Here is a 26,615-nt window from a genome sequence, read left to right as displayed (position 1 = left end):
TGCAATTTTGTACAATTATGTTCAATCAGTTGCTACAACCTTTTGTCTTCTCTTATTTCCTTCAATTAGTTCCTAGAGAAATAAAATAAGATTTATACATTGTAGATACTTGTAAAATTATTGAAAATGAATTTTGATAAATTAAATGATAATTATAAAATATTTAATCAAAATTTTAAATTTCATAAAACTTAATAAAATAAACAAAAATTAGTATAAAAATCCAAAAGCGAAAAAATATTAAATATAAAATGATACAATACATATAATGATAGAAAGAAAAAAAAAATTCCAATAATTAGACAAAAATATAAAAAATAACAATATCATCAATTAATCTAAAAATTATAACAAATGTTACTAAAAAAAATGGTTTTAACAGTGGTTTATTTTTACATTATCCATGGTTAAAATCTCTATTAAGACATTTATTCAGGATTGTAGCTTCTCCTGCTAAACCATCCCTAGAAAACGTATTCTCCGGGGTTTTTTTTAAACCTTACGAAAAGCCTTTCAAAACATCTGTTAAATACCATGGGTTTAAGAACCTCCGTAAAATATCATGGGTTTAAAAACCTTCGTAAAATACCATGAGTTTAGGAACATCCGTAAAATACCATGGGTTTAAGAACCTCAATAAAATACCATGAGTTTAAAATTTCCGTAAAATGACTTGTCGTTTGAAGTAACCTTTAACCCAATTTTTCATTATCTCTAATGATCCTCCTGACTTTTATCTTCCACCGTATACACACTGTTCTCCAACATAGGCTCAATGGTCGCAGGCAGCACTCTTAACCAGGAATCACAATTCAACCACACTTATGTTTATTATATCTAAGGAGAAGAAACACTATGAATTATATAAACCAACTACCATCAATCATAAAAAAAATGCAATTATTATTGAAATACTTATTATCCAAAATTAGTTATTGATATACTTATTATCCAATGTTATTTTTCAGAGTTTTTAAAATAAATTTTTAAAAATTTATAAAACTTATTTGTAATGTAAAGTTACATTTTTAAAATTTTAAAAAATTTAGTTATAAAATATATTAAATATATTAAAACTGTGTAGTCTTTAATTATTTATTTATAAATAGATTTAATTATATTTATTTATTGAAGCTTGAAAAATATGGAATGTTTTATTGAGTTTCTACCATAAATCTTTTGAATTTAACGAAGGTTAAAAGAACCTCCGTTATTTTGCTGAGGTTTTAGAAAAAAACCTTTGGAATTTAATGAAGGTTAAAAAACCTCTATTATTTTGCTAATGTTTTATAATAAATTGTTGAAATTTAATGAAGGTTAAAGAAACCTCCGTTATTTTGCTGAGATTTTAGAATAAACCTTTGAAATTTAACAAAGGTTAAAAAACCTCCGCTATTTTTGCTGAGATTTTAAAATAAACCTTTGAAATTTAATGAAGGTTAAAAACTTATTTTGCCGAGGTTTTCTGTAACATCCCTAGATTTTCTCACATCTAAAAACTATAATCTGTATAAAATATTAAAAATAAAATGTAAACATAATACAAATATGTCCACCACTCTTTCTTAAAATGTTACAAAACATATCTCTCTTTATAAAACTTTAATATCTACATAAAATTAAAACAAATATTCAAATTTCAACTAAAATAATTTCATCATCCAGCTTCTCACTGAGGAGGAGCTCAATCACCTGTAACATCATCTGCTCCCATGTAAATACACGATCATCACAGATAAGAAACAACACAAACAAATAACAGGGTAAGCTAGCCATATAAAACAAAATTCTATAAAATTTCACTTTGAAATTAATAAAACATAAATCATCAAGCCTCATACAAATTCTCAAATCATCTAGTGTCTATTAAAATTTAATATTCCTCTTTCACATGTCAGACTTCCACTGACTCATCTCACATAGACACTTGACTCTACTTCCAGAAGACTCGTGTATTGACTTAGACTCAAAGATCGGCACCTGTCATACTAAATCACTGTGAAATCCACACAGCTATGCGCATAAATAATCTCATTATCATCTCTCTCCTAGTATGACAGGGTTAACTCATATAACAGGTCAAGTTAGTTATCTTTCAAACAACTTACCCATCCATATGAACCTCCTTCGACTCTCACCACCTGAATAACTTCATCTATATGATTCCATTATCTCAGTAGAGTCAGGATATCTCCTTCTAGATGAATCCCTAGTCAATGCACATCCTAAACAATCCTAACATGGTATTTTCTTTCCTGAAAATACTATGTCTTGATTTTACTTTCACATCATTGCACACTTCATTTAACACATCAATACACCATTCAATCATAATATATAATTTAAACTTTCTAACAATCAAAATAAGTCCAAAAAGTTATTTAACAATAGTAATCCAAAATAAACTATGCTAAAATAATAATAATAGCAATATCCATATATGTATACAAAATTTTGGATTGATCGAAAATATTTTAGGTTGATCGTAATCACACCAGAGAGCACCCAGGAATTTTGGATTGAAAGAAAATATTTTAGGTTGATCGAAATTACACCAGAGAGCACCCATAAATTTTGGATTGAACGAAAATATTTTAGGTTGATCGAAATCACATCAGAGAGCACCCAAAAATAACAAAGTCCCTGCTATAGCTAAAATTACTCTAATCAACATCAAACAACCAATACTCAACAACATTATAATTGTATAACAACAACCATATATCAAATTTCACCTTCAAATCTTCTAGCCTAGTGTTCTATTGGAAATTAAGGCTAGCTTCCCTTACCTGAAAATTAGCAGATATTCACTAAGAGCTCCAAATCTACCAAGAACTTAAAGGTAACTTAACCTGCACCACATAGTCCTAATAAAAAATCTAACTATATCACTAGGACCATGAGCTAACAGAGATTAACCCTGAAGCAAAAAAGGTCGCATGCAAACCAAAGAAAAAAACAACCTAACAAGTTCAAAATTTGACTCAAAGAGAAAAGCAAAAAATGAACTTACTCTATCAGAGATTCTGATCGGGCAGTCTTGTAGTACTCACTACCAGGAGTCTGATGGTGGACTCTTCAGAATCTTAGAAAGAAGAGAGAGGAAAGGAAAAGAACTTTCTAGAGAGATGGTGGTTCTTTTTAAAATGAAACCTGAATAACAGAATTTCTATTTATATGCTCTTTTAAATTTAATAATAAAATATTCAGGTGTCATTTTAATTTTACCACTTCTACTCCAAGACTATCTTTCTCAATCCTTACATTTTCTAATAACCTTTAAAACTTAACGAAGGTAAAAAAAACCTATGTTAATTAAATCAATTCCTAAGGTTATAATATCCTCCCCTAAATAATCTATGCTAAAACCTTTTTTTTTTTTCTTGTAGTGTGTTTTCATAAAATAAAATTAGATTTAGAATAAAATTATTATTATTAATATTATCATTATTCAATAATTTTATTTTGATTTTTTTCATAATATTATTACTATAATTATTATTTATAATTTTATTGCTATTTTTATATGTTATTATTATTTTATTAATATTTTTTTATAAATTTTAAAACTTATATTGTTACATTTTTTATTTAAAAGCATTTATATTATTAGTGTTGTATATTATTGTTTAATATATTTATTTGTTATTATATTATATTATATATAATTATTATATTTGACTATAATTTTTCGTCTTCTTTAAACATTATGTGATTCTTTTGAAACTTTATAATTGATCATATCTTTCAAGGAAATAAATATGGAAATTATGAGATTCTTAAATTATCAAAAAATACTACAAAAAAACTAAGATAATTTTGTACCTATTTTCTTATATTTTTCTTTCCCACTCTTCATGGAACATCACAACTTCTTCTCTCTCATTTATTCGTTTTCATTTTCTCGCAAATTATTTAATCCAAAATCTATGTCGTACTCACTTTTCCATTCAAATAAATAGTAATTACTTGAATCCTAGTATAAAATATCCATCTTTGTTTTTCATTAGGGGTGGCAAAGCGGGTCTGTCCGCCCCGCATACAAAATGCGGGTTTGTTTTCATGATCCGCTCCGTATGTGGGTCGGTCTGCTTTTTTTTTTTTTTTTTCTTTTAACGTAGAACAAAAAACAATTGAGTGTTGCAGAAACAACTAAAAGAAAAAAAAAGATTGGAAAATTAATGATTTATTATATTTTTTTTTAAAGTTTATTGTCTAATCCTACTGAGAGGTTGGAAACCAATGTTCATGAAACCAAGCTTAAAATAAACGCAACAAAGGATTCAGGATATAAAATTTATGTACATGTCTATACCAGTTACTTAATAGAGAAAGTTTTTTTAACAAGATTGATTCCCGTGTTTCATGTGCTCACAAAATATAAAATTAACTGTATGTCTTGTTAAATCATTGTCTCAATATAAAGGGATGATCACTTAAAAGGAACCTTCAAATTTTGTAAAAAATAGTTTAATCACACTGGATTTATTTAGAACCCTTAGTGTTGTAATGTAATGAACCACTATAGAATAAATTTTAAGAATTGATGAACAGAGAAAGTTATATTCTAACAAGTCAAGTCAATTATTTATTTTTTTGCGGGCTAGCAGGCCAACCTGCCCCGCCCCGCTATTGGCCCGCGCAGACTGCGGGTTATGCAGGACGGACTAATGCGGGTCAGCAGGTTGAAAACGCCAGCCCATCCCGTATTTTTTACGCACAGCCCGCATGGTCCATCCCTCTTTGTCACCCCTATTTTTCATTATTTGTTTCATTGAAATAAACAGTAATTTCTTGAATATAAAATATCCATGTTTCTCACTGTTTTAGTAGTAACTACATTACTTATATAAGAGCAGTGGGTAGCAACCGATATGTATAACTTTTTTATAATTAATTGGCTAGAATGATTACATTCAAAATTAAAAAATTCATAAGATTAGACATTTATTTACGATTAAATTGAAGAGAGAAAATTTAACTTTTATTTATAAAAAAAAAAACTGTAATCATATTCCTAACCAATAAGATCTTAATGTATGAGGATATGATGCCACGAAAGTTCTAATTTAAATAAGATTTAATTAAATTTTAAATATATAATATATTTATATATTTTAATTTAGCTTTTACTAAAAAGGGTTTTTGCAAGTGTTTAAAATACCTTTTATTTTTATATGAATAATTTATTAATTGATTTTTATTATCATCATAATTATTATTTTATCTTTTATTACTTATTCATGCATTTTCTTTATTTTTTAAAAAAGCATTAAATAAAAAAATTAGAGAAAAAATAATTGATCATTATATTAACTAAATTAAATATTTTTTAGAAATTTAGTTAATATATTAATTAATTATTATTTTTTAAAATTAATTTTTAGTTTATAATTTTTTTATAGTGTTATTTTTTTAAAATTGATTGATAAGTTATAAGAGATTTTAAAAAAACACAAGTTCATTAATAGATTAAAAAATAAAAATAATAATCATATTATTTTATCAATAATAAAATAAACAAAGTAGATAATCAGAAAAAAAAATATTTTAAACATTCAACCAAAGAAATTTGTTTAATAAACACCCAAGTAAAAATATCTAAACTGATAATTTATTAAAAACTTAACTAAATAAATGCTTTTATTATACTTTTTCATATGTGATCAGAGTGATTGTTGTTGGTATCTATTATTTGAGCCATATATATCACATTCTATTGTGATGTCTAAATTCTATACAAAATAAAAAAAATAAAGTAAATGTTTGGTTTGATGTTTGAAAAATGTATTTAGACTTCACACACTAAGCCAAACACTTGGTCAATTTAATTCGAAGCAATAATGCGAGAAAAAATACAATATCTAGAAACCAAAATATCCTAAAAAATGCAAAGGATAATGTTATGAAAAAAAAAAAGGTTTTGATATTTGAAAAAAATAATAAATTATAATAATAAAAAAATCCGACCTTAGGGGTCCAATGTTGGAAAGAGGCTTGCAGGGTTTACCTGCTGCTTTGTAGCCTCTGGTTTTGGCATCTTGGAAATGTACTTACATTACTTTCAGGTCCTTCCGCACGTGAACTTGTCCCACCATTTTCCTTCTCTTTCACTCTTCTTACAAATACACTCTATTATTATCACTCATCAACCATTTTTAGGTCAACTTTTTACCTACAATTTCTGTATATTACTTTCATGACTTTTAACAACATGAATTATTATATTAATTTGCATATTAGTTAACTAATATATCATAATACAAAGTGAACTTTAAGTCTAACTTTATCTAATCGATGTGATCCAACACATTCGTTCACGTTGAGAGTGACAACTTGTGTGCGGGATAACATACTATGGGTGGTTCGATAACGACCGATAATAGATAATGCGATAAATCCAACAAACACTCGCTATGATAGACTTTAAATGACTCTGATACTATATTAAGAAGTTGACTTTAAGTCTAATTCAACCCCATAAAACTGACTAATGAAGTGAAATTTGCACCTACTTATATATAATAAAATATTTTTATCTCTAGTCGATGTAAATAAAACTAATAATAATAAATTTTATAATACAATGCATCTCCTTCTTTAATTTTTTTATGATAAATCAGACGGTGATTAATATTGGTTCACCACCATTATTCAAAATAAGAGCAATAATAAGAATGAACGCAAATACTAATCAAAGAGTCAAAACACAAAATTATCAGATTGAAAACTTAATATCAGAAACCGTTTTTGAGATTAGGATTATCGCAATGATAATTGATGACTTCTAATTTAGGTTTTCCTTTGAAATTAAAACAATCATGCGTAGTTTCGTTGACTTTTGTTTTTTAGTTACCTTTAATTAAATTTCGTAATGATTTTTAAGAGTTTTTCGTAAATTTCAAAACTTCTGCTGTGATGTAAATATTATGTACACATTTCTATAGTCGTTCAAGATGACCAAATATGTGGCTGATTGAGATATTCGTATTAATAATCTTAATAAGAATCAAACTCAAGGAATATCCAAGCATTGGAAATAATGCTAATCTAGAATTTGATATTTTTTTATAGATATTTTAAAGAAAGTATTTCTATCATAAGTCAAAATATGTTATGTGATTAAAAAATTAAAATATATATTGTTAGAATTTTTTTTCCTACATATACACTACAAGAAAATCATGAAATATAAATTAATTTTTAAAGACAAAAATAATTAGTTGCTATAGTAACTAAATTAGAGACCATTGTAGAGACTAAAAAGAATTGAGTTTCTAAATTAGTTTCTATTATTGTTAAATGGTTTCTAAATTAGTGTCTAATTAGCAACCAAAGTTTTTGCTACCAAATTTAGAATATAAATAATAAGTAACAAAAACCTTAGTTGTTAATTAGACACTAATTTAAAAACCATCTAACAATATAGAAACTAATTTAGAAACCAATTTTTTTTTAGTTTTTACAATGATCTCTAATTTAGTCACTATAGCAACTAATTATTTTTTATCTCTAAAAATGGGTTTCTATTCCATGATTTTCTTGTAGTGATACTTGATTCCTTATATTATTTTGTTTCATGGAAAATAAAGACAAACTTAATAATGATTGAGAAAAAAATTGTTCTCTAACTATAATTAAAGATATCTTAAGTTAAGTTGATTCATAATTTTTATTTATCAAGTCATGGATAATATTATTACAAACTAGGAGTGGGTCAGTTTTTTGAGTTGAGATGTTTAGTCTTTTTTTATAGAGTTATAACATTTCTCAAATATTCTATTTAATTTAATTTAATTATTATTTTTATTAATAAAAAATTGAAATGTTATTTTAAACTACATAATTATTGGACAAAATTGAAATTCTTGACTATCCGAAACAAATCCTAAGTACAAGTCAATGTAAGAGAGACATGTCTTACCTCCATGCCCATTAGGTGCCTCATGCAATGAACTTGCTTTTCCCTTTTTTGTAATAATGTCCTTCAATGATAATACTATGGTTGCCACCGTAAAAGCAACATTTGATGATTTGAATTTGAGTTAGTTGAAATTGGATAGCATTTACTTTTACGATGGAACATTGTTTGATCAGAATTCTAATTTATTGCATGATTAATTTGTTTTGTGCAAGCAAAACATCACGAGCTTTCAAGGCGTAGATTCCTTTCTTTATTATTCAATGCTTTTCCATTGCGAACAAAGATTATGATCTTGTTCTCTCTAAAATCTCTATTCTCCTTAGATTTGATACAAAAATAAGATAGTTATTCCATACATAAGCATATATAGTTAAGTTCCATTTGTTGAATTAGTGAATCTCTTAATCAACTTGTGACATCGTTGCCCTACACACTTTAAGTTTTATACACTATCTTTGACGATTTACCATATACTTTAATACCTAAAAATCTCCACACTCCTTTCCCTTAATGGGAAGATAATGCAAGTGCTTTATTGTGTAAGTATATATCGGGAGAGAATATAGATCATTCCAACACATTTCTTCAACTTTTGTTCATGGATTTAGAATTATCTTTTGGGAAATTTACATTTTTCAATAAAGGTATCACTCGTGTTTTTAAGTAAAATTCTAATATCTTTTAAAATATATAATAGTAATTTTAAACGATTTTTTTTTTCAAATGAATTAAAATTATCTAAATCCTACAAAATTAACTTCCAACTAAGATTTATACTTATTTATTTACAATAATTTAATAATATTTTTAACTTCCAACAAGTAGATACACGTGCTAAGGTGCCTTCCTTTTTCCCCTTTTCTTTTTAGGTCTTTTTCATTCCAATTTGTTTACTTTAAAAAAATCAGAGTCCAATTCTTCGAATTATGAATAGAATCCTTTTATGAACGACTAAGTAAATATTCCTCTAATTTATTCACAAAATAAATTAACAAAGGAATCTAAGATTCGTTTAAATTAATTAATACGGGGATTTGAATTCAGTTTTATGGGATGCTTAGTTTTAAGGCAAGCTTACTTAAGTGATTAATATACTAATAAGGTTGATTATCCTTTAAATTATCTACTTATTCAAAATTCCATCGTTGATGCTCACTTCATTTATTATGTTTGTTACGTCTTTAATTGTCTTCCTTTTACGATTTTTTAAGGTGGTAGTTTATTTAGTCACCAAAATTTGTGCAGTTATTAGAGGTTTGACTACTACGCTTGGAAAATAAGAAATGTGTATTTTTTTTTCTGTTGCTTAATATGATTTTTTTTGTTAAAATATGTATTTAATTTTGATAAGTCCTTAGTATAATTTCTAAGATTAATATCTATTAAATAATTTAGTTTATTGTGCACTTATACTATATGAATTTTAATTGAGTTACGTTCTCTCTTTATTTTAACTATTGATTCAAATAGTTCATAGATGTCCTATAAATTTTCTGTTAAACTTTTATATTATACACTTATGCATTTATTGTTTATAAAAAAGATCTTTGATGCTATTTTATTTCCAGTGATACATTGATTACTTATTATTTAGTACCCATTTTCTAATATTTAAAAAGCATTAATTTTTAATTTGACTTTAGAAAATGTTACCTTAGTTTTTGAAAATTCTTTAATTTAATATTTAAATTTTTATTAATCTTTGTTTCACGTCTAAAATATATCTTTTATGCTATTTTATTTCCAGTGATACATTGATTAGTTATTATTTAGTACCCATTTTCTAATATTTAAAAAACATTAATTTTTAATTTGACTTTAGAAAATGTTACCTTAGTTTTTGAAAATTCTTTAATTTAATATTTATATTTTTATTAAGCTTTGTTTCACGTCTAAAACATTAACTACTGAATAATTTTTTAATATTTTAGAAATTTTAAAAATATTGAACTATCTTTACTTAAACAATCGTACATCGAGATATATTTATTTATATACACTTTACTTTATAATTTAAATATGACAGAGAGAAAGAAATAGTCCTACTAATTAACAATTTTTTATATAGTTGTTAGATTATATATATATTTGTGTTTCTTCTTGAATGTAATTTTTTTTTCTTCATGTAAATCCTCTTTTCTTCTGCATTTTGTATGTATAAAACGAAAAAGATAATTCAAGATGTCTAACAAATCTTGGTCTGTTGTTAGTATTTTTCTTCACAACTAGAAAATAATAACATTTGAAACTTGATAAAATTTGTTATTTAGAAGTTTTTAAGAAAATCCACTCCAAGTCAGTTCTCTCTCATAGGCATCTCATAAATATTTCAAAGTGGTAATATAATTAATACACTGAAGTAAGCTTTATGAATCTTACTAACTTTTGAGTTATGTGATCGTGAAGACCTTTACATTATGTGTTACATCGTTTATTCCAAAATAAATAACTAAAGAGAACAACTTGAAAAAAATAAATAATTAAACAAAAAGTTATGTAAATAAAATCTAAGAGTGAAAAATAATAATTAGTCCAAATTTAAGAATTAACATCACAATTAAACCTAATATGTATAAATATATATGAATTACTTGATAACATTTATACACCAACAATTTCAACCATTTTGACTATGAAGTTAAACCTTAGGTAAATTCCATGTTGTGCCTTGCTAAATGGGTAAAATCAATCTGGCCACACATTATTTTAGGGTGAGTTGAGCATAAAGATTTCTTAAGCTTTTTCAATGTTGGAATTGTAATTGAATAAACATGCTATCATATTTAATATTTCATATATGCATGTAAGAAGTTGACTTAGATATATAATAAAATAATTTGGTTCCATGTATTTCTACTCTCACAAAGGTCTTACACACATCTTAATTTACTATACATTGCATAAGATGTCAATGAGAGTGGGATCAACATTTAATCCTCCTACATCCATATTGTTATGTTGGTAAGGGAAATCAAACTAAACGCACGAATAATAATTGAAGGGAAATGAAAAAGTATGATTATACAATTACTGTAACTCAAAATCTTAAACTTCTTGACCTAATGATCTAGTCAAAGAGTGTTGCTTAACATAAGTTTACTTTTGGCCACTTGCACACTACTAGACAGAAGCAATTATTACTTAAAGTTGACCAACAGTGGTAATTAGTGATTATTTTAGTTTTAATAGAATGTGTATTATTTGTTGTTTCATTTGTAGTTATCCTTTAGCCATGAATAGATAAAAAGGGTAAGAAAAATGCAATAAGTAATTAGATTTAAAAGGGAGGGAATATATAGTATTTTGAGGTTTGAAAGAGAGAGAGTAGATGTAAATATGCATTTAGACATTTAATTTTGAAAGCATATGACAGGTGATGAAAAGTGACCATTCATACACAAAAGGAGGAGAGGGGTGAGGTCTAGAGACTAGTATGTAATATTGGTTGGCCTAGACAACCCAACCCAACCCAAACCATGTTTCTATCATTTGGGAAGTCTCCTAAACCCCCACGCACCTCATCATTTTTAAATATTATTATTAAAAAAAATATTCAAAGGAATGATAGAGTGAATGAACCCAACCAAACAAAGGACTTTGACCCTTTGATTTGAAGGGGTAAGTCCATAGTTATGTTCCTAGATCCTACAAATCCAAAAGCTCCAACCAAACTAAAACCTCATTTTCTATTATTGTTATTATTATTCTAAATAATAATTAGATATTTTGCAATGTGGTAGTTCATGATCTTTGATAGATAGGATGATGATGTGAGTGAGTGCGGCGAGTGGTTCATTTTTGAGAAATATTAATAAATAATAATAGTAATAAAAAAAAGGGAAAATGTTAAATGTATTATTTCTGTGTTCCTTATTTCCTTCTCCTTGAAGACTAGCTGTCTCTGGCACTGGCAGCAGAAGCAGAAAAGTTCCAGAAATTCTGGTAAGGAACGAGGAAAAGGAACGCAGCGTTTCGTTTCGTGTCGCCGTCATGGATGAAATGTACGGAGTGCCGGAGTACGCCGACAAGCCCCTCATGACTCCGGAGAATCTGATTTTCCCTCCGGACTACCCGGCCTTTCTCACAGCCGCCCGGATTCCCATATTCGGATCCGATGACCTCTTCTCCGGCGAGCCTTCCGCCGCCTCCGCCTCTCCAGCTGGAATTCCGCGCCACCAGGACGATGACGTCGCAACCACCGTCATGAAGGCCAAAATCGCCTCCCACCCTCACTACCCTCGCCTCCTCCAAGCTTACATCGATTGCCAGAAGGTGAGAAAAGAAAACCAAGTTGCTACAATCGTAACCGTTTCTTGGAGAAAGGAAAAACGGTTATAACAAACTCCGCAACTACTTTATGCTAACGGCTGATACTGCTGCTGCTGCAGGTTGGGGCGCCTCCGGAAATCGCGCGTCTGTTGGAGGAAATCCGGCGAGAAAACGACCTGTGCAAGAGCGACGTTGTTTCCACGTGCTTTGGAGCCGATCCCGAACTCGACGAGTTCATGGTCCCCCCCTTCTTTCTCTCTGCACACGCACGCACGCACAAACATAATTATTTATTACTACTTTTCTCATAGATTGTGATTATGTCCCCGATTATGCGTTTTTCGTTTTCAGGAAACCTACTGCGACATGCTCGTGAAGTATAAATCCGACTTGGCTCGCCCATTCGACGAAGCAACCACTTTCCTCAACAAGATTGAAATGCAGCTCAGCCATCTCTGCACTGGGGCTTCTGTTTCCACCGTTTCTGGTTTGTTCTTCTTCCCTCTCTCGCCTCAGTATCTCACTGGCTGTAGCTCTCGCTCACTGCTAGTGCTATTATAATTCCTGAAATCGATGTTCGTTTTTGATATATGCGCTGCTTTTTTTACGGAGAAACAACCCGAAGAACTGGTTTTAATAAACGTTGTGGGGGCTGTTGTAGTAATAGGACCCTTAGCTGGCACATCTATAGCGCAGGATCAGCTGAGAAGAAATTATTTCTGTCTTATAACAGTGATCTTAAATGAGTTTAGGTATACGCTTTTCGAGTTATGGGTCTTAAGCAGTAACAGTACCCTTAGCTGGCACATTAATGGCGGATGACACATGTATCAGCCGATAAGAGGTTGTTCAAGTTTAACTATTGGTGTTAATTTTAAACGCTGGGTTCGTGATTACCTAGTGTGAAGAATAAATTAGTGTCCTTAGTTGGCTAGAAGCCATATGGAGCAATAGTCATTGTTTATGTTTTGTTGCCTTGTTTGATCTGCCAGGTCTTTATCCCCTTGGCAGTTTAACCATTGGTTGAGAACATGAATAAACCTCGCAGAATAGTCTTATAAGTTAGCAGCAAATATGTGTTTGCAAGAACGAGATTGGGACATGACGCACAGCTTTTCTTCGAAGGGGCACAAGAAAAAGGAAAGGGAAACCCTAACACTTCTCTCTCTTTCTCTGGATTGGTGTTTATGCATGACTGTGCTGAATCTCGCGGCTCGCTGTTAATGTATGTGACTTTCTTTGTGTGCTTTCACTGTTAGACTGTGATCCATGCTTCTTTCGTCATAGGAGGAAAAAAAGTTTGGTTGTTTGGTCGTTCCGGGATAGTAATGCTGTTTGAACCTTTCACCTTTTCAGTTTCTTCTTTATACGGGTCTTCAACTAGCTCCTATGGACTTGTGTGGTTTGTTTTGTTTGGCCTTGGAGCTGTTCTCCCCGCACGCTTTTTGTTTTCCTTATTTTTAAATTCCATTTTTTTATGCTTTTCCTCCTCTTGAATGTCAAGTTTGACGAGCAACGATCTACGCATTTGGCTCTCCAATTTTGACATTGAGGATGTTCTCAATGACATCTTAAATAGTTGCCTCGATTTAAGACCCTGACCAAACCATAGATAATGGTTTTCAAACACCCCGAAGTTGTTTTTCGTACTACTCCTTCCAGCTCACCCATTTGTATTTCCTTATTAGCGCATGCTTACTTTGAACAAGTTTCTGTCAAAAAACTTTAGCGCAAAATTCATTCCAGTAATGCTATGCTTGCTTGTGGATGGAAAACAAGTTATCAATTGTGATTGATATGCCCACAGTCGATTAAATAACGCGCGATTTATGTGTTAGTTTGCTAATTGCTAAAGAAACAACTGCTGGCAAGAGTATTTTGAAACCATGGTTTTACTGGCTTTGCCCCCTAAATTTTATTTCTATTTTTTTTTGTAATATATCATATTCAAATTCTTATATTCAAATTCTTATCTGATTATAATGTGTCTAACCTGTAGCTTAAATTTGAGGCTAAGAAAGTAGACGCTCAGGCCTAAATTATATTATCGCTGTGGAAAAATGTAGCTGAAACGCTAACTAAGATTTGTATTAGTATAAACTAGAAGATTATAGTAGAAAATATTTGTGATTCATGTATGTTTAAGTTATTTTATCTCTGTGGAAATGCTGTCTAAAATTTATGGGAGTGGACGGTAGAAAATGTTATATATGTAGTAACTGTGTAAGCTTCATTAGTTGTGATAGACTACCAGACTACCTTCTTTCTTCCAGCACACATGAAGCTTACATGTTGAAGACTTATTATGAGAATAACGTAATTTAAATATTATAACCTTCAAGGAGTAATGCACTAGTACCCATTTTGGATTAGGTGGACACAGCATGATCTGACAGTAATGGCATGCAATGATTCTGCTTTCATACTTTATTAATTTATGTATCGAGTTCCAATAGAGCACAGGTCATGCATGTTGTTGGGGGCTACAAAAATGCTCATTGGGAATTGTCTAGGGGGCTGATAGTCTGTCTGGAGCTAAAGTACTCTCTTAATTCTGTAAAATAAATGGAATTAAGATGCTTTGGCTTATCCTGTTGTTAGTAAAATTAGAAATAAAAGTGAGCTCAACAATATTGAAGTTAGATTATCCTCTGTGTGCTTTCGTTCCTGAAAATTAAATTTGTGTGTTCAAGGTCTTTAGTCCAAAGGAATCGGTTGATTGTAAATTGATCTTTTATACCCTTCCATTTCTTTGAGATCTTGTTCTCTCATTGTCTGTGCAATTCGTGATTACTGATTATTTTTTACAATATAATAATTTACCCTATGTTGCGCATACGCATAATTTATCCTGAATCAGTGCAAATGTATATTTTGTGGTTTTCAACTTTATCATTCGAGAATTTTATTTTGGATACTGAAATTTTTCTACGCCAGAAGATCAGTTACAATTCCCATACTGCTTTGATAATTGTGGAAGCTGGATTACAGTGGATTTTCTACTGCTATGTTTTGATTTTTTTTAAATGTAAAAAAAGGGTAATCATGATAAGGTTGGTTATGGTTGCAAATATTATAATTTATGCCTGAAAGTACAGATTACCTTTTCAGTTTTGATGTTTTAATTGGTAAGTGGCTTTGTGTTTCATCCTTAATTTGATAGATTCTCCTTCATTATGCTTTTTTGCCAACCTATATTCCTTTAGCGATTGCCTCAAGCAAAGTTGTCTGGGTGTGAAATTCTTTGTTTCTAAATTTCTTCTAAGTTTTTTTGTTCTTGTACTGAAATCAGTGTGTCAAATTGGATCTTGTATTTGTTAGAAGCATGTCTTAAGGTTATTGATTTGACATCAACTTTATATGTGGCACATTGTTTATTCTTAGCATATTAGTGCGGCATTGTTGCCTTTATTTTTTTTTTTCGGTCAAAATCTTATTGGAAAGGAATAGAGAAGGTACTCCCACCTATTTATAAATAGAATGTGGACATTGACAACATGAACACAAGGTATCTCCAGAATAAATTTCAATGAGATAATTAATAAACAATTTATGACCTCCTAGTCTTAGATAATAAAGTTTTAAATATAGTCCCCAAAGATAAAGAAGCACCTGAAACTTTTGACTTGATTCAAATCCAGCTTCTAAATTTAATTATTAGTTCCACTACTTTGTTCCAATCAATAGCATAGTTCTTGTAGATAATGTATTTCCTATTTAGTTAAATAGCCCAAATGCAGGAGAACCATATAGTAATTGCCAGCCATGTTCTAAGTTCTTTCTTCGTTGTTGACATTTATCATGATTGATTATGCTATACTTTTTAGTCTATGTCATTTCCAGATTGTCCCAAACGATTTGAATATCTAGTGTGATTCCTAGATAACTTAATTCCTATGTAGTAAAATAGACCAAGTGTAGGAGAACCATTGTAATTGCCAAGTTCTTTCTTCGTTGTTGACATTTATCATGATTGATCATGCTATACTTTTTTAATGTATGTCATTTCCAGATCGTCCCAAGCGACTTGAATATCTAGGGTGAGGATTCCTAGATGATCCATTTAAATAAAAGTTTACTCAACTTTGAACATCGTGATATTCTGCACTCTAATTTGTGTTTTTTGGGCAAAAGCTTTATGGATGTTTGGGTTGCTCATAATGTCTTTCTGTATCGTTTTATTAAAGTCTGTATTTAACTGAAGTTTACTTCATGGCTAAATGCATTAGTTACGTGCTAAAAAATTCTCCAGGCTTTTAAAGATGAAGTCATTCCTTGAGATAAATAATTAGAGATGTGAACGAGAATAATGGGTTGACATAAAAAGATGTGAAAAACATTAGTTATTTACCCATGCCCTCCATCTTATTTTATGATCTTCTGTAAATCACATGACTGATGAATCATGTAACATGTTATATAATAAGGATAAAATTACTTCGTAATCATTGATTATTAGTTGATACTAGGTTTGTTTTGCACCTCTGTTGCATGTTCATTATTTATATTATAGTGGGAAAAAATTATTTTGACCGGTCCTGGTCAGGCGAGTCTATGGCGTGCTACAAAGAGGTGAATGGTGAGTGCATCGGATGTTAGGAAATTGGAGTATTGAGATCCTAGTGACACTTATTTTTGCAGCACTATTTTTCAACACATTTTACTTTACGTAGGACGTGTTGAATAGGATGTAAGACTTGTATGACTTAATGTATCTAACTTGAAATTTTCACCGACTATAACGTGTCTTGGTGACATTGTTCAGTCTGGAAATTTTGTTAAATAAAATGAATTTAAGTTCACATTTGCTAATTAGTATCCAACTACCACCAAAACAACCGGGAGTGCTAACTCGAGCTATGTATTTATATTGGATGTTGTGTTCATCGGCTTGGATGTAGAGACTTTTTTGTGTGTTGCGTCTCCCTGTTTCTGTGTGATGTCTGTCTCCTCGGACAAAGCGTATCATTGTGTTTTTATGACTTAATTTGCTTAGTATGTTAAAAGTTATTACGGGCTATTTAAGTTTAGAAATTGGTTAAACCCTAGGGTATGCTTCTCGGCGGGAGCCTAAATTAAAGAAGCAGAAATGACAATAAAAAATATGATGCCGCTGGATAAGTGGTAATGATTACACGAAGGGTCAAAATTCTCATCGAAAATAGGAAAAAGATTTATGTGTTTAGATATACGCATGAGGTACATTTTGGTGCTGGTTGGTGGTAATGTTTCTGAAAAATAATTTGGGCTTGCAGAGAGATATTATAATATAGGTTGATGTTGGTGATTTTGAAGAACTTAATTAGGACCTTTTAGAATCCCGTATGCAGCGGGTGATCTTAGAGTTATTTATAACTTTCACATGCACTCCCGCAGATTTCGCTGTGATCTTACTTCAGCCTCTTTTTCTGAGAGAAGGTTGTATTCAATGTCAATGCATGTATATGTATATACCTCCCCCACTGCCCTCCCCCTGCCTGCTGGTCTTAGTGCTTGTCATTGCCATTTTCCGATATTTTGTTCTTTTGTGTCCCATTGTGGGCCTCTCCCATTGACCCTTAGGTCATTGCTTGATGCGTAACACTTGTCGATCCCAAAATGCCTCACCTTTTTATAAACCGGTCCCTCATCCTCCCCCTTAGTAAAGAAAGCAATCGTATAGGTTAAAGGCTACTTTGGACCCCGAAATCGTAGATTAGTTCTCTAAGTTTTTCAATCCTTTTTATTTTAATGAAGTTTTTGAACACATAAAGGGTATTATTATTATCTATATCTCCACAAATAGACATATCTATGTTGTAAAAAGACATGAGATGTTTGATGGGGGACGATTTTTCGTACTGAAGCCACTGCTAGCATTTTAAGGTGTTTGTTATGTACAAAGGTGTAATTTGTGATGGAAAGATTAGATCTGGGGTTATGAAATGGGTGATCAAGAATGAGTAGGGCTGTGAGATGGGGTTTTGATGATGCCGTACCGTGTGCCTCGTTGGAAACTTTGAGTCTCTCTCTCTCGTTTGGGTCACAGTGAGTGACAATGGATGGAACCAGGCACTGACACTGATATTTTCATTTTCTTTACTTTCTTTCCAACCTAGGTCTGCTCTGATCTGGTCTGGTGTGTACAGTGTACTCTCATGCGATGGTCAAATCCTTGTCGGATTGAGTGGGTGTCAGAAGCAATTTGTGGGTGCTCGTGGGCTCCTAGGCCTCTGTACTCAAACATTATTCGCCTTTGAGATAAGCTGGTCAGAAATGATGAGTGACAAAAGTTTCTCGCAAGATTAATTTATATATGTTCAGGTGAAGTGGAACTAAGCATGAAAATCGGAAAATGATGGATCCCATAGGTTAAGTTTTCTAAGGTTTAAACTGGGTTTTTTTAAGGTTTTATTTATATGGCTTGATTTCAACACTTTTTTAAAATCTAGATCTTCAGGTGACTGAATAAAAAATTGTAATATGTATTTTTTTTAACTAATTAAGTTTGCAAACTGACTTTTAAGTAGGAAAATAAATGTAACTTCATGCATGAATCATTAGACTCGATTAAGGCATTAACTAATATATAAGTTCAGAATACTGTGGCAAGAATTTATTTCTATAATAATAATTTTTTTATTTCTTTGAACCAACGGCCTCATTTGAATGTTTTCTATTTATAAATGACATTAAATACTAACTTAAGGTTTGACTTAGTCTTGAAGGGTTTCAACGAAGAAATTTACCCATTATTATCATTAGTATGTTCACATTAAGAGAGCCTTGTATTTTTTGTAATATTTAATTTCGAACCTTTCTAATGTTAGTATTTATTAATTTATTTGTATTTTACAGCAAATAATATTGATTCTGTTTGTAAGGTTTAATTAGAAGTCAAATAACTAGTATACTTTATTGTAATGAAAAAAGAAGATAATAATAGATCAGAGAAAATGAATGGAAAATAGGTAAAGTTTAATTCAATAGACAAACACACATTCAATAAACAAATATTAATAGCTGATATATGAGAGAGAGAGAGAGAGAGAGAAGGAGTGAGAGAGAATCTTAGAATTATAATTTTAATGGTTGTAGGAGTTTTGCGTCTGTAATGTGTAACCAAACGTAATAAAACTATTATTTTCTCATTTGTTTTGAAACAACCAATGTGTTGATGATTTTGCTATGGCTATTGGTATTATTTGACTAGATGATGGGGGGGTGTCTTCGGAGGAAGATTTGAGTACAGGAGATGGTGATGGTCAAGATGGGCAATCAAAGGGTGAAGATCGTGAACTCAAGGATAGACTTTTACGTAAGTATGGGAGTCACATTGGTAATTTGAAACTGGAGTTTTCAAAAAAGAAAAAGAAAGGTAAACTTCCGAAGGAAGCAAGGCAAACATTGCTTCAGTGGTGGAATGTTCACTATAAATGGCCTTACCCTACGGTAATTAATGGGTTCTTGCTTCTGTTTTTATTTTCCTCTGCAAACAATCTAATTCTCACACTCACACTCACACTCAAACGTACGTGATACATCAGCTATTAATATTTGTTTTACTTGATCATCATGTATAGGAAGCTGATAAGATTGAACTGGCTAAGTCTACAGGGTTAGATCAAAAGCAAATTAACAATTGGTTTATTAACCAAAGAAAACGTCATTGGAAACCATCCGAGAATATGCAGTTTTCCATGATGGAAAATCTTAACGGACGGTTCCTTGGAGAGGAATGATGAGGTGCGTGTACATGTATTATTCTCAAATGTATATCCCGATTAATTATTGCTTGTATTTTCTTTTGTAAATTCTAAATTAAAAGCAGATTGCTGACAGTAAAATGCGTACTTTTCCCATGAAGAGAAAGGGAAATGATCATAGTATTCTTGATAAATAACTACTGACATTGTGAATGAATGCTCATACTGTGCTTCACTGTCCTACTCCGTTAATAGCTCATTGCCGCGCTTCCTTTCATTTGTCGCCCTGCGTTTATCAATCTACGGATTAAGTTTTTTGTCAATTGGATCATTTCATGTTTGAAAAACGGTGTTAAAGCATCTTAGTATTATAACTACTTTATATACAAAAACATAAAAAATGTACCCAGAAAAGTATTATTAACTTTAAATCTTATAGAAGTTTGCATCATGTGAGTTATTGCATATGAAGTGGTTCTCTAGGCATACTGATTCTAATTTCATGATCACTGACTGATGCTAACCTTATTTGATAAGAATCATTTGTGTAATGTGTTATAAGAAAATGATATTTAAATTTTATTAAACTAATGAATGTTGATTTACATACCAATATTGTTTAACGGATCGTTGAATTTTTCTATTTATAAATTTGTTAAGAATAGTAATGTTTCGTAGTTATTAAGTCCATCACATGCGAGAAATCGCAGTAGCAGTAGATTTGTGGAACAAAAATCTTCAGATGAGTTGAACCAAATATATAATTTTGGAAGTATGGACTTTGAATATTTCTAAAAAAAAATAGTAAGAATAATCAGTAGATGAAATTAAGTGTAAAGTAAACTCTTACTGGAAAATTTTAAAAAATGTTATTAATCACTTACTTTTACTTGCAAAAGTTTAGTATGAGTAGAGTTTTTTTGTCTAAAAAGTTATGAGAAGTGATATACCCATCCAATTATTCAAGATCACACTGGTAGAAGGAAAAGTACAAAAGAAAGGATTATAAAAACAAGCATAAACCATAGTCATTTTAGTTGGTCATGGCTATCCAATTAGGAGGTCAAAGTGAGGGATGTCTTACAAATTATATTTTAGATAATTAGGATTTCGAATCCGTGTTTACTGTGAAAATTGGAATCGCAACAAACCCCTTATCATATAAGAATCTTGTTTAAGACTAGAAATAGTATAATGTAGATTAAGCATGAATATTTTATTATTTAAGTATAAAATTTATAAATACAAATAAGTTAAGTATTTATATTTCATTTAAAAAAAAATCACCCTAAAACATTTCTCTTTATCTTTTTCATCTTTTCTCTAGATTTTTTATTTTTGATAAATTTGTTTATTCTTACGTAAATTGTAGTTTTTCACAGGTAATCTGGTGGAGAAGAGAGCTATTTTATTTTAGAATTATTTTAGAGTAAGTTTTTCTTTTCTCATTTTTAGTCTATTTTTAGAAATTAAGTATGTTTAGGGACTAGAGTTTGCATGTGGTCCTTCTAGCGCAAAGATGAATCTATGTTAGTTCATGATCATAAGGTTATATTTAAATAATTGATCACAAATTTCTATCTCAAGTTAATTGTGAGAACAATTGAATTGGGAGTTTAAACTTGTTTTGAGGAAGTTAGACACATAAGGGAAGCTAATTAAATTTTTATAGCATCTTAGGATATATGATCTAGATTTGAATGTGACATGGTCACAATAATTGATTTTATGTAGAGATTGTGTGTTATTTGAATGTTTGAAATGTTTCACTTCCAGATTAAATTGTTTGATTTAAATGAATGGAATTGTTGTGTGTTTATCTAGTTTGAGTTAGAATGTTGCATCTGTGACCAATTGCTTCAACTTGTGGTTATTTTGAAGCAAAATATTCAATATTAAGTATAAAAATGAAATGAAAAGTTAGCTTGAACCTATTTGGAGACTCACTGTTTTTGCAGGATTTTTGAATTATACAAAATCGTTGAACAAGTAGAATCCTCGTAGGACGAGATTCATTTAATTATAAAGCTAAGAACTTTGATCATTGGCCGAATCAAATTTGTTGTTTAAATAAAAAAATTTAACGGTTTGGTGGTTGGGCAAAATTCATCTAATTGAAAATATGAGAGTTTTGGTTGTTGGGCAAACAAAATTTATTGGACAAGTGGTTTGGTCGTTGAATGAGTCAAGTTTTGCTGAGCGAAATTCATTTAATTGAGAATTTGAGAGGTTTGGACTCTAAGTGAATCAATTCTCATTGGACGAGATATTTTTTATGAAAAACAATTCTCGTTCGTCAAATACTTTGTTTACTAGGCAACGTTGACTAGGGACGAGCAAAATGATGGCTCAGTGAATTGCAACATGTGTTTAATTTGCTAGGTGAACAAGTGTTAGTTGAAAGAGTGTTTTCTAAATTTTGAAGAAACATGTTTTTAAATATTTTAATATTTTTAAATAATGAATTTGTTTATCTTTAACAATATTGTTATATTTGAACATTATGACAATATAACTAGATGATGAATTTAGAATTATTAGTAAATTAAGTTAAATGTATATTATGAATGAAAATCTATGATGGTATGGTTATTATATAATATGTGGTTTGTAGTAAACATGGTTATTTTCAAGAAAAAAAAAATATTATGTTGAGATGTTTGAGAATATTGTGTATTGAATTTAGGATTATGAAGGAGAATTGGACTTATATAGAAAAAGATAAGTGACAAGAGTCAAAAGTGGTTCATATGACCTAGTATATTATGTGAAAAGAAGAACTGTATTTGTTAGGTCATTAGATTTACCTTGTCACATATGTAGATTGAGTTCTTTTTCCGTAGTTTTGTTGTGGTGACAATTTAATGAAGGTAATATTATAAATACAATTCTGTGATTGTTTTTTCAACATACGAGTCTTCCGAAAATAGATGTCAAGTAACTTGTGACATGAAAAGTAACTTAGACTTAGGCACTAAATTATGATATATGTAAATGATTGATTTTGAAATTGTATTTATTGAAATATATGGATAAGTAGTAATGGATTTCACTATTTGATAGAAGTCGATACACCTATTTTATGTACATAATTTTTTACAATTTTACCTTTTAAATAATTGTTTTTTTTAATTTTAAATGATTTTTCACAATAAAAACTACCTACACAATAAAAAAAATTACTTGAAATTTTAAAAGTTATTATTTTTATAATTACTTATAATAATAAAAATTATAATATATTTTTATTTCAATAGTTATTATAATAATAATATTTTTTTTAAAAATGTACAATATTTAAACTATTTATCTTTTAATAAATAAATAAATAATTTATATAGTCAATGAAATAAATAATTGAATAAATTTTTTATTTTAAAATAATTAAATATATCATGAGGTCGTTCAAGTTGCTACACACCATTGACTTCAAAGATATTCATTTTTTTCATGATTTTTTTTTCTTCTGAAGAAGTTATTCCACCCTAACGTGATTGATGACTCTCCCATCAAGTTCATGCCATATTACAAAAGCCATATAACAACATAAGATGTGTGATTAAACAACCATATGAAAGAGACATATCATTGTCACGACATTTTGTCATGTGTTGCATGACATTATGAGACCAATTAATCATTACATTACTTTTTTAGGCACCATAACATGAAAACGTCTTCTTAAACTAACTACGAGAAGTTGTTCTCCCAAAAACACAATATGTACACCCATGTGTAATGAAATAGTCTGCCATTCATTAGTAAATAAAAATTGAGTTAGAAATTTTTGTAAGTAAGAAAAAATATAACATCTCAAATTTTATATTGCAATATTTTTCAACATCGAAATTTTTTAAAGAACTCATTTAATTACTTCTTGTTTATAAATATTTGAACGCAAACATTTAGAATTTTTGAATTACTAGAATTTAAAATTCACTTTTAGATTATTAAGATATGATATATTTTTATGATGGTTTGTTAATTAGATATTGGTTGTATTAAAATATGGATATATAATTGAAAAAGAGAGAAAATGATTAGATAATTCAAAAGTATTGTCGGTACTAATTTTATACAAATAATAAACTTTTATTCAATCATTCTAATATTATAATTTAAATGAGTTATTGAAGTATTGGTTTAAACTATATATTTGTTAGTTTTTATACCTCAAAAAATGTATAGAAGAGTTTTAAAAGTAAGACCTAAGTTGGAATTGGAATTGGAATTGGAATTGGATTTGAGAGAGGACATATTGAATCTAATTAAGAGTTAGTCTAAGGAACTACAATTTGATAATTAATTGAGCATTTTAGTAATATTAAGATATTGAAAAGACAGGAAGGGGATATCTTTTATCTTTTACTAAACCAACCAAAAACAGAGATATTTAGTAATTCATGTCTCTAACTAAAACAAGTAACTCTAATTACATAGGTAACTAAAAACAATGATTACAGTGTCATTATAAATAAGAGTGAAAGGAGAAAAAGGGGAGTTTTGGTGACTCCTTTTATGCCACTTCCAAGGCCATGCTTCCATCCCTAAACATTTTAAGAAAATAATAATATAATAATAATAAGAAGTAAAAGGTAAGGGAGGAGACATTTACTATTTTATATTATTTTATTTATTTTATACTATTTTATTGTGTGGATGTTCTAACCCCACCTTAACCAATACTTTCTATGATTATAATAATATAATATATTTAGTATTTAGCATTCAACTGTAATATTTAAAATTTAAAATTACAAAAATTTATATTTTAACTAAACAGATTATAATATTATATATACACACACATTAAGGTGGTATAAAATTAAGAGAGAGAGGCCTTATGAAATTTAGAAAATATATAATTCAATCAATAATTTAAGAAAATTAATTTTATCTAAATTGTAAATTAAGAAAATAATAATAATAATAGGCCTACTCAAGTTTAAATTAATTTGTGGTTGAGTGATTTTAAACAAGGATTTTTTAATTAGATTTTTTTGACAAGATGAAACAATTTTATATGAATTTGATGAATTTCATTTATTTCAAGTGGTCCCTACAAAAATAATTTAGATGTGTCGCAATATTAAGAATTATAATGGTATCTTAGATCGAAGCACACATTTGATGACACATATGAGATGAGCCAATTTGTTCTCTATCGACTTAACAATGCATTGTAGGAATTTTTCAACAAACTTTAAGGGACTGACATTACAATGTTATTATTCCTTTACAAAGAAATTTGATAGATTTTTTTACGAGGTTTTCAACTATGTTTGTGGATAACAAAAACCCAGGGTAGCAAGATGACCACTTTAAATAGTGTCACATAAGAAGCTGAATGACTTCATTAATATATGACTCAATTTTTTAAAGCATCTATTGACATTCCCAACCTCCACCCGACTTTGTCAATCCAAGTTCATTTTTAAACAATCTTTTTGTCGAACCACCGAGAAACATGGAAGAGTTGTGGAACTAGCAATGTGGTACATTAACATAAAAGAAAATACAAAGATGCGCAAGGTATTGATGAATAGTGTCACACATCCTTTCATTTCTTCTGCACCAAACATCTTAGAAATCTCAAAGTGCAGGGGTCTTAGTAGGTATGATAGATATACCTTGTGAAACACCAGTCGGGAAACCAATATAATAGAAACATTCAATTTCGAGTTGTTGTGTATTCCACAAACTTCACATGTTGACCCAAGTAAAAGGTGTGGATACCACCAAAATACAGGCCACACAATATACATGAATGCCATACGGTACACACCATAATAAAATAACTTGTTTGAATTGGCATTCTAGTTCAATTTGTACAAATCGTGCATACCAGACGAAGTCTGAGACGAGGAGGATGGTGAGATCACATGTATTGCGTGATTTCCAGGTACGAGGATGAGAAAATCATCATGAAAGATAAAGAGTACAACCAACATACCAGGAAATACAGATCTATAGAACCTCATAAAAAACTCAACAAAATTAGTGGGATAATTAATATAATTGTTGATGACTTATTGGTGTGGGAAGTTTAACTTCAATAAGAGAAAGGCTTTTTCAAAATATCAATTTAGTACGTCTCCTCTCAATTTGATCTCTCCCATCCATTACCTTTTCAAATGAAGACTTTTACTATCAACAACCTTGTAGAAGATGATCTCGTTGTCACAATCACAATAATAATCATTTGGATGATTTGGGCTAATTTGAGCCAAAATTTTGAAAAACTTTTTTTCTTTTATGTTAAAAGTTGTAATATTCAACTATCAACCTAATTAAAAAAAAAGTAGTACAATAGGTGTAAAATTTAATTCAAAGCTTTAAGTAAGTTAACCATAATAAGTTTGTCTAAACCAATTTAAGACATGAAAAAAATGTAATACAATTTATCCATAATACAAGTATAAGAGAAGAGTGTCAGTTGAGTCTTGATCATCCATACTAAATCCTTAATCCAACCTTTATAAAAGTTTGTTAGTTTGAATTTTGTTAGCTTTGAACCAATTATAAATAAAACTCAACTCAATACTAAATTAAATTAAATCTAGTTGTGTCATTATTAACCTATCATACTCAATATACTATTTAAATACTTTATAGCTAATTATATCTTTTGGTTATTTGAGAAACTCAAAATCTTATAAATATGTAATATTTTCGGAAAAAGTACTTTAGTAATTTTTTTACTCAATATAATGATACATTTTATTGCCTAGAAAAAT

At 29.6% G+C, this 26,615-nt stretch overlaps 1 protein-coding gene across 1 annotated transcript; it reads left to right on the top strand.

The window, feature by feature from the left end:
* Positions 1 to 11,540: 11,540 nt before the first annotated feature.
* On the top strand, positions 11,541 to 20,101 carry LOC137810555 (homeobox protein knotted-1-like 6). The gene is made up of 5 exons (XM_068611898.1): positions 11,541 to 12,196; positions 12,313 to 12,432; positions 12,545 to 12,680; positions 19,386 to 19,624; positions 19,756 to 20,101. The coding sequence occupies exons 1-5, from the start codon at positions 11,915 to 11,917 to the stop codon at positions 19,912 to 19,914; spliced, it is 936 nt and encodes a 311-aa protein (XP_068467999.1). The 5' UTR covers positions 11,541 to 11,914; the 3' UTR covers positions 19,915 to 20,101.
* The last annotated feature ends 6,514 nt before the right edge of the window (positions 20,102 to 26,615 follow it).

Source organism: Phaseolus vulgaris, chromosome 2 (genome assembly GCF_000499845.2).
Source record: "Phaseolus vulgaris cultivar G19833 chromosome 2, P. vulgaris v2.0, whole genome shotgun sequence".
Lineage (NCBI taxonomy): Eukaryota > Viridiplantae > Streptophyta > Magnoliopsida > Fabales > Fabaceae > Phaseolus > Phaseolus vulgaris.
The sequence above is the reverse complement of the archived record's forward strand: the minus strand, read 5'-3'. Positions and strand labels throughout refer to the sequence as shown.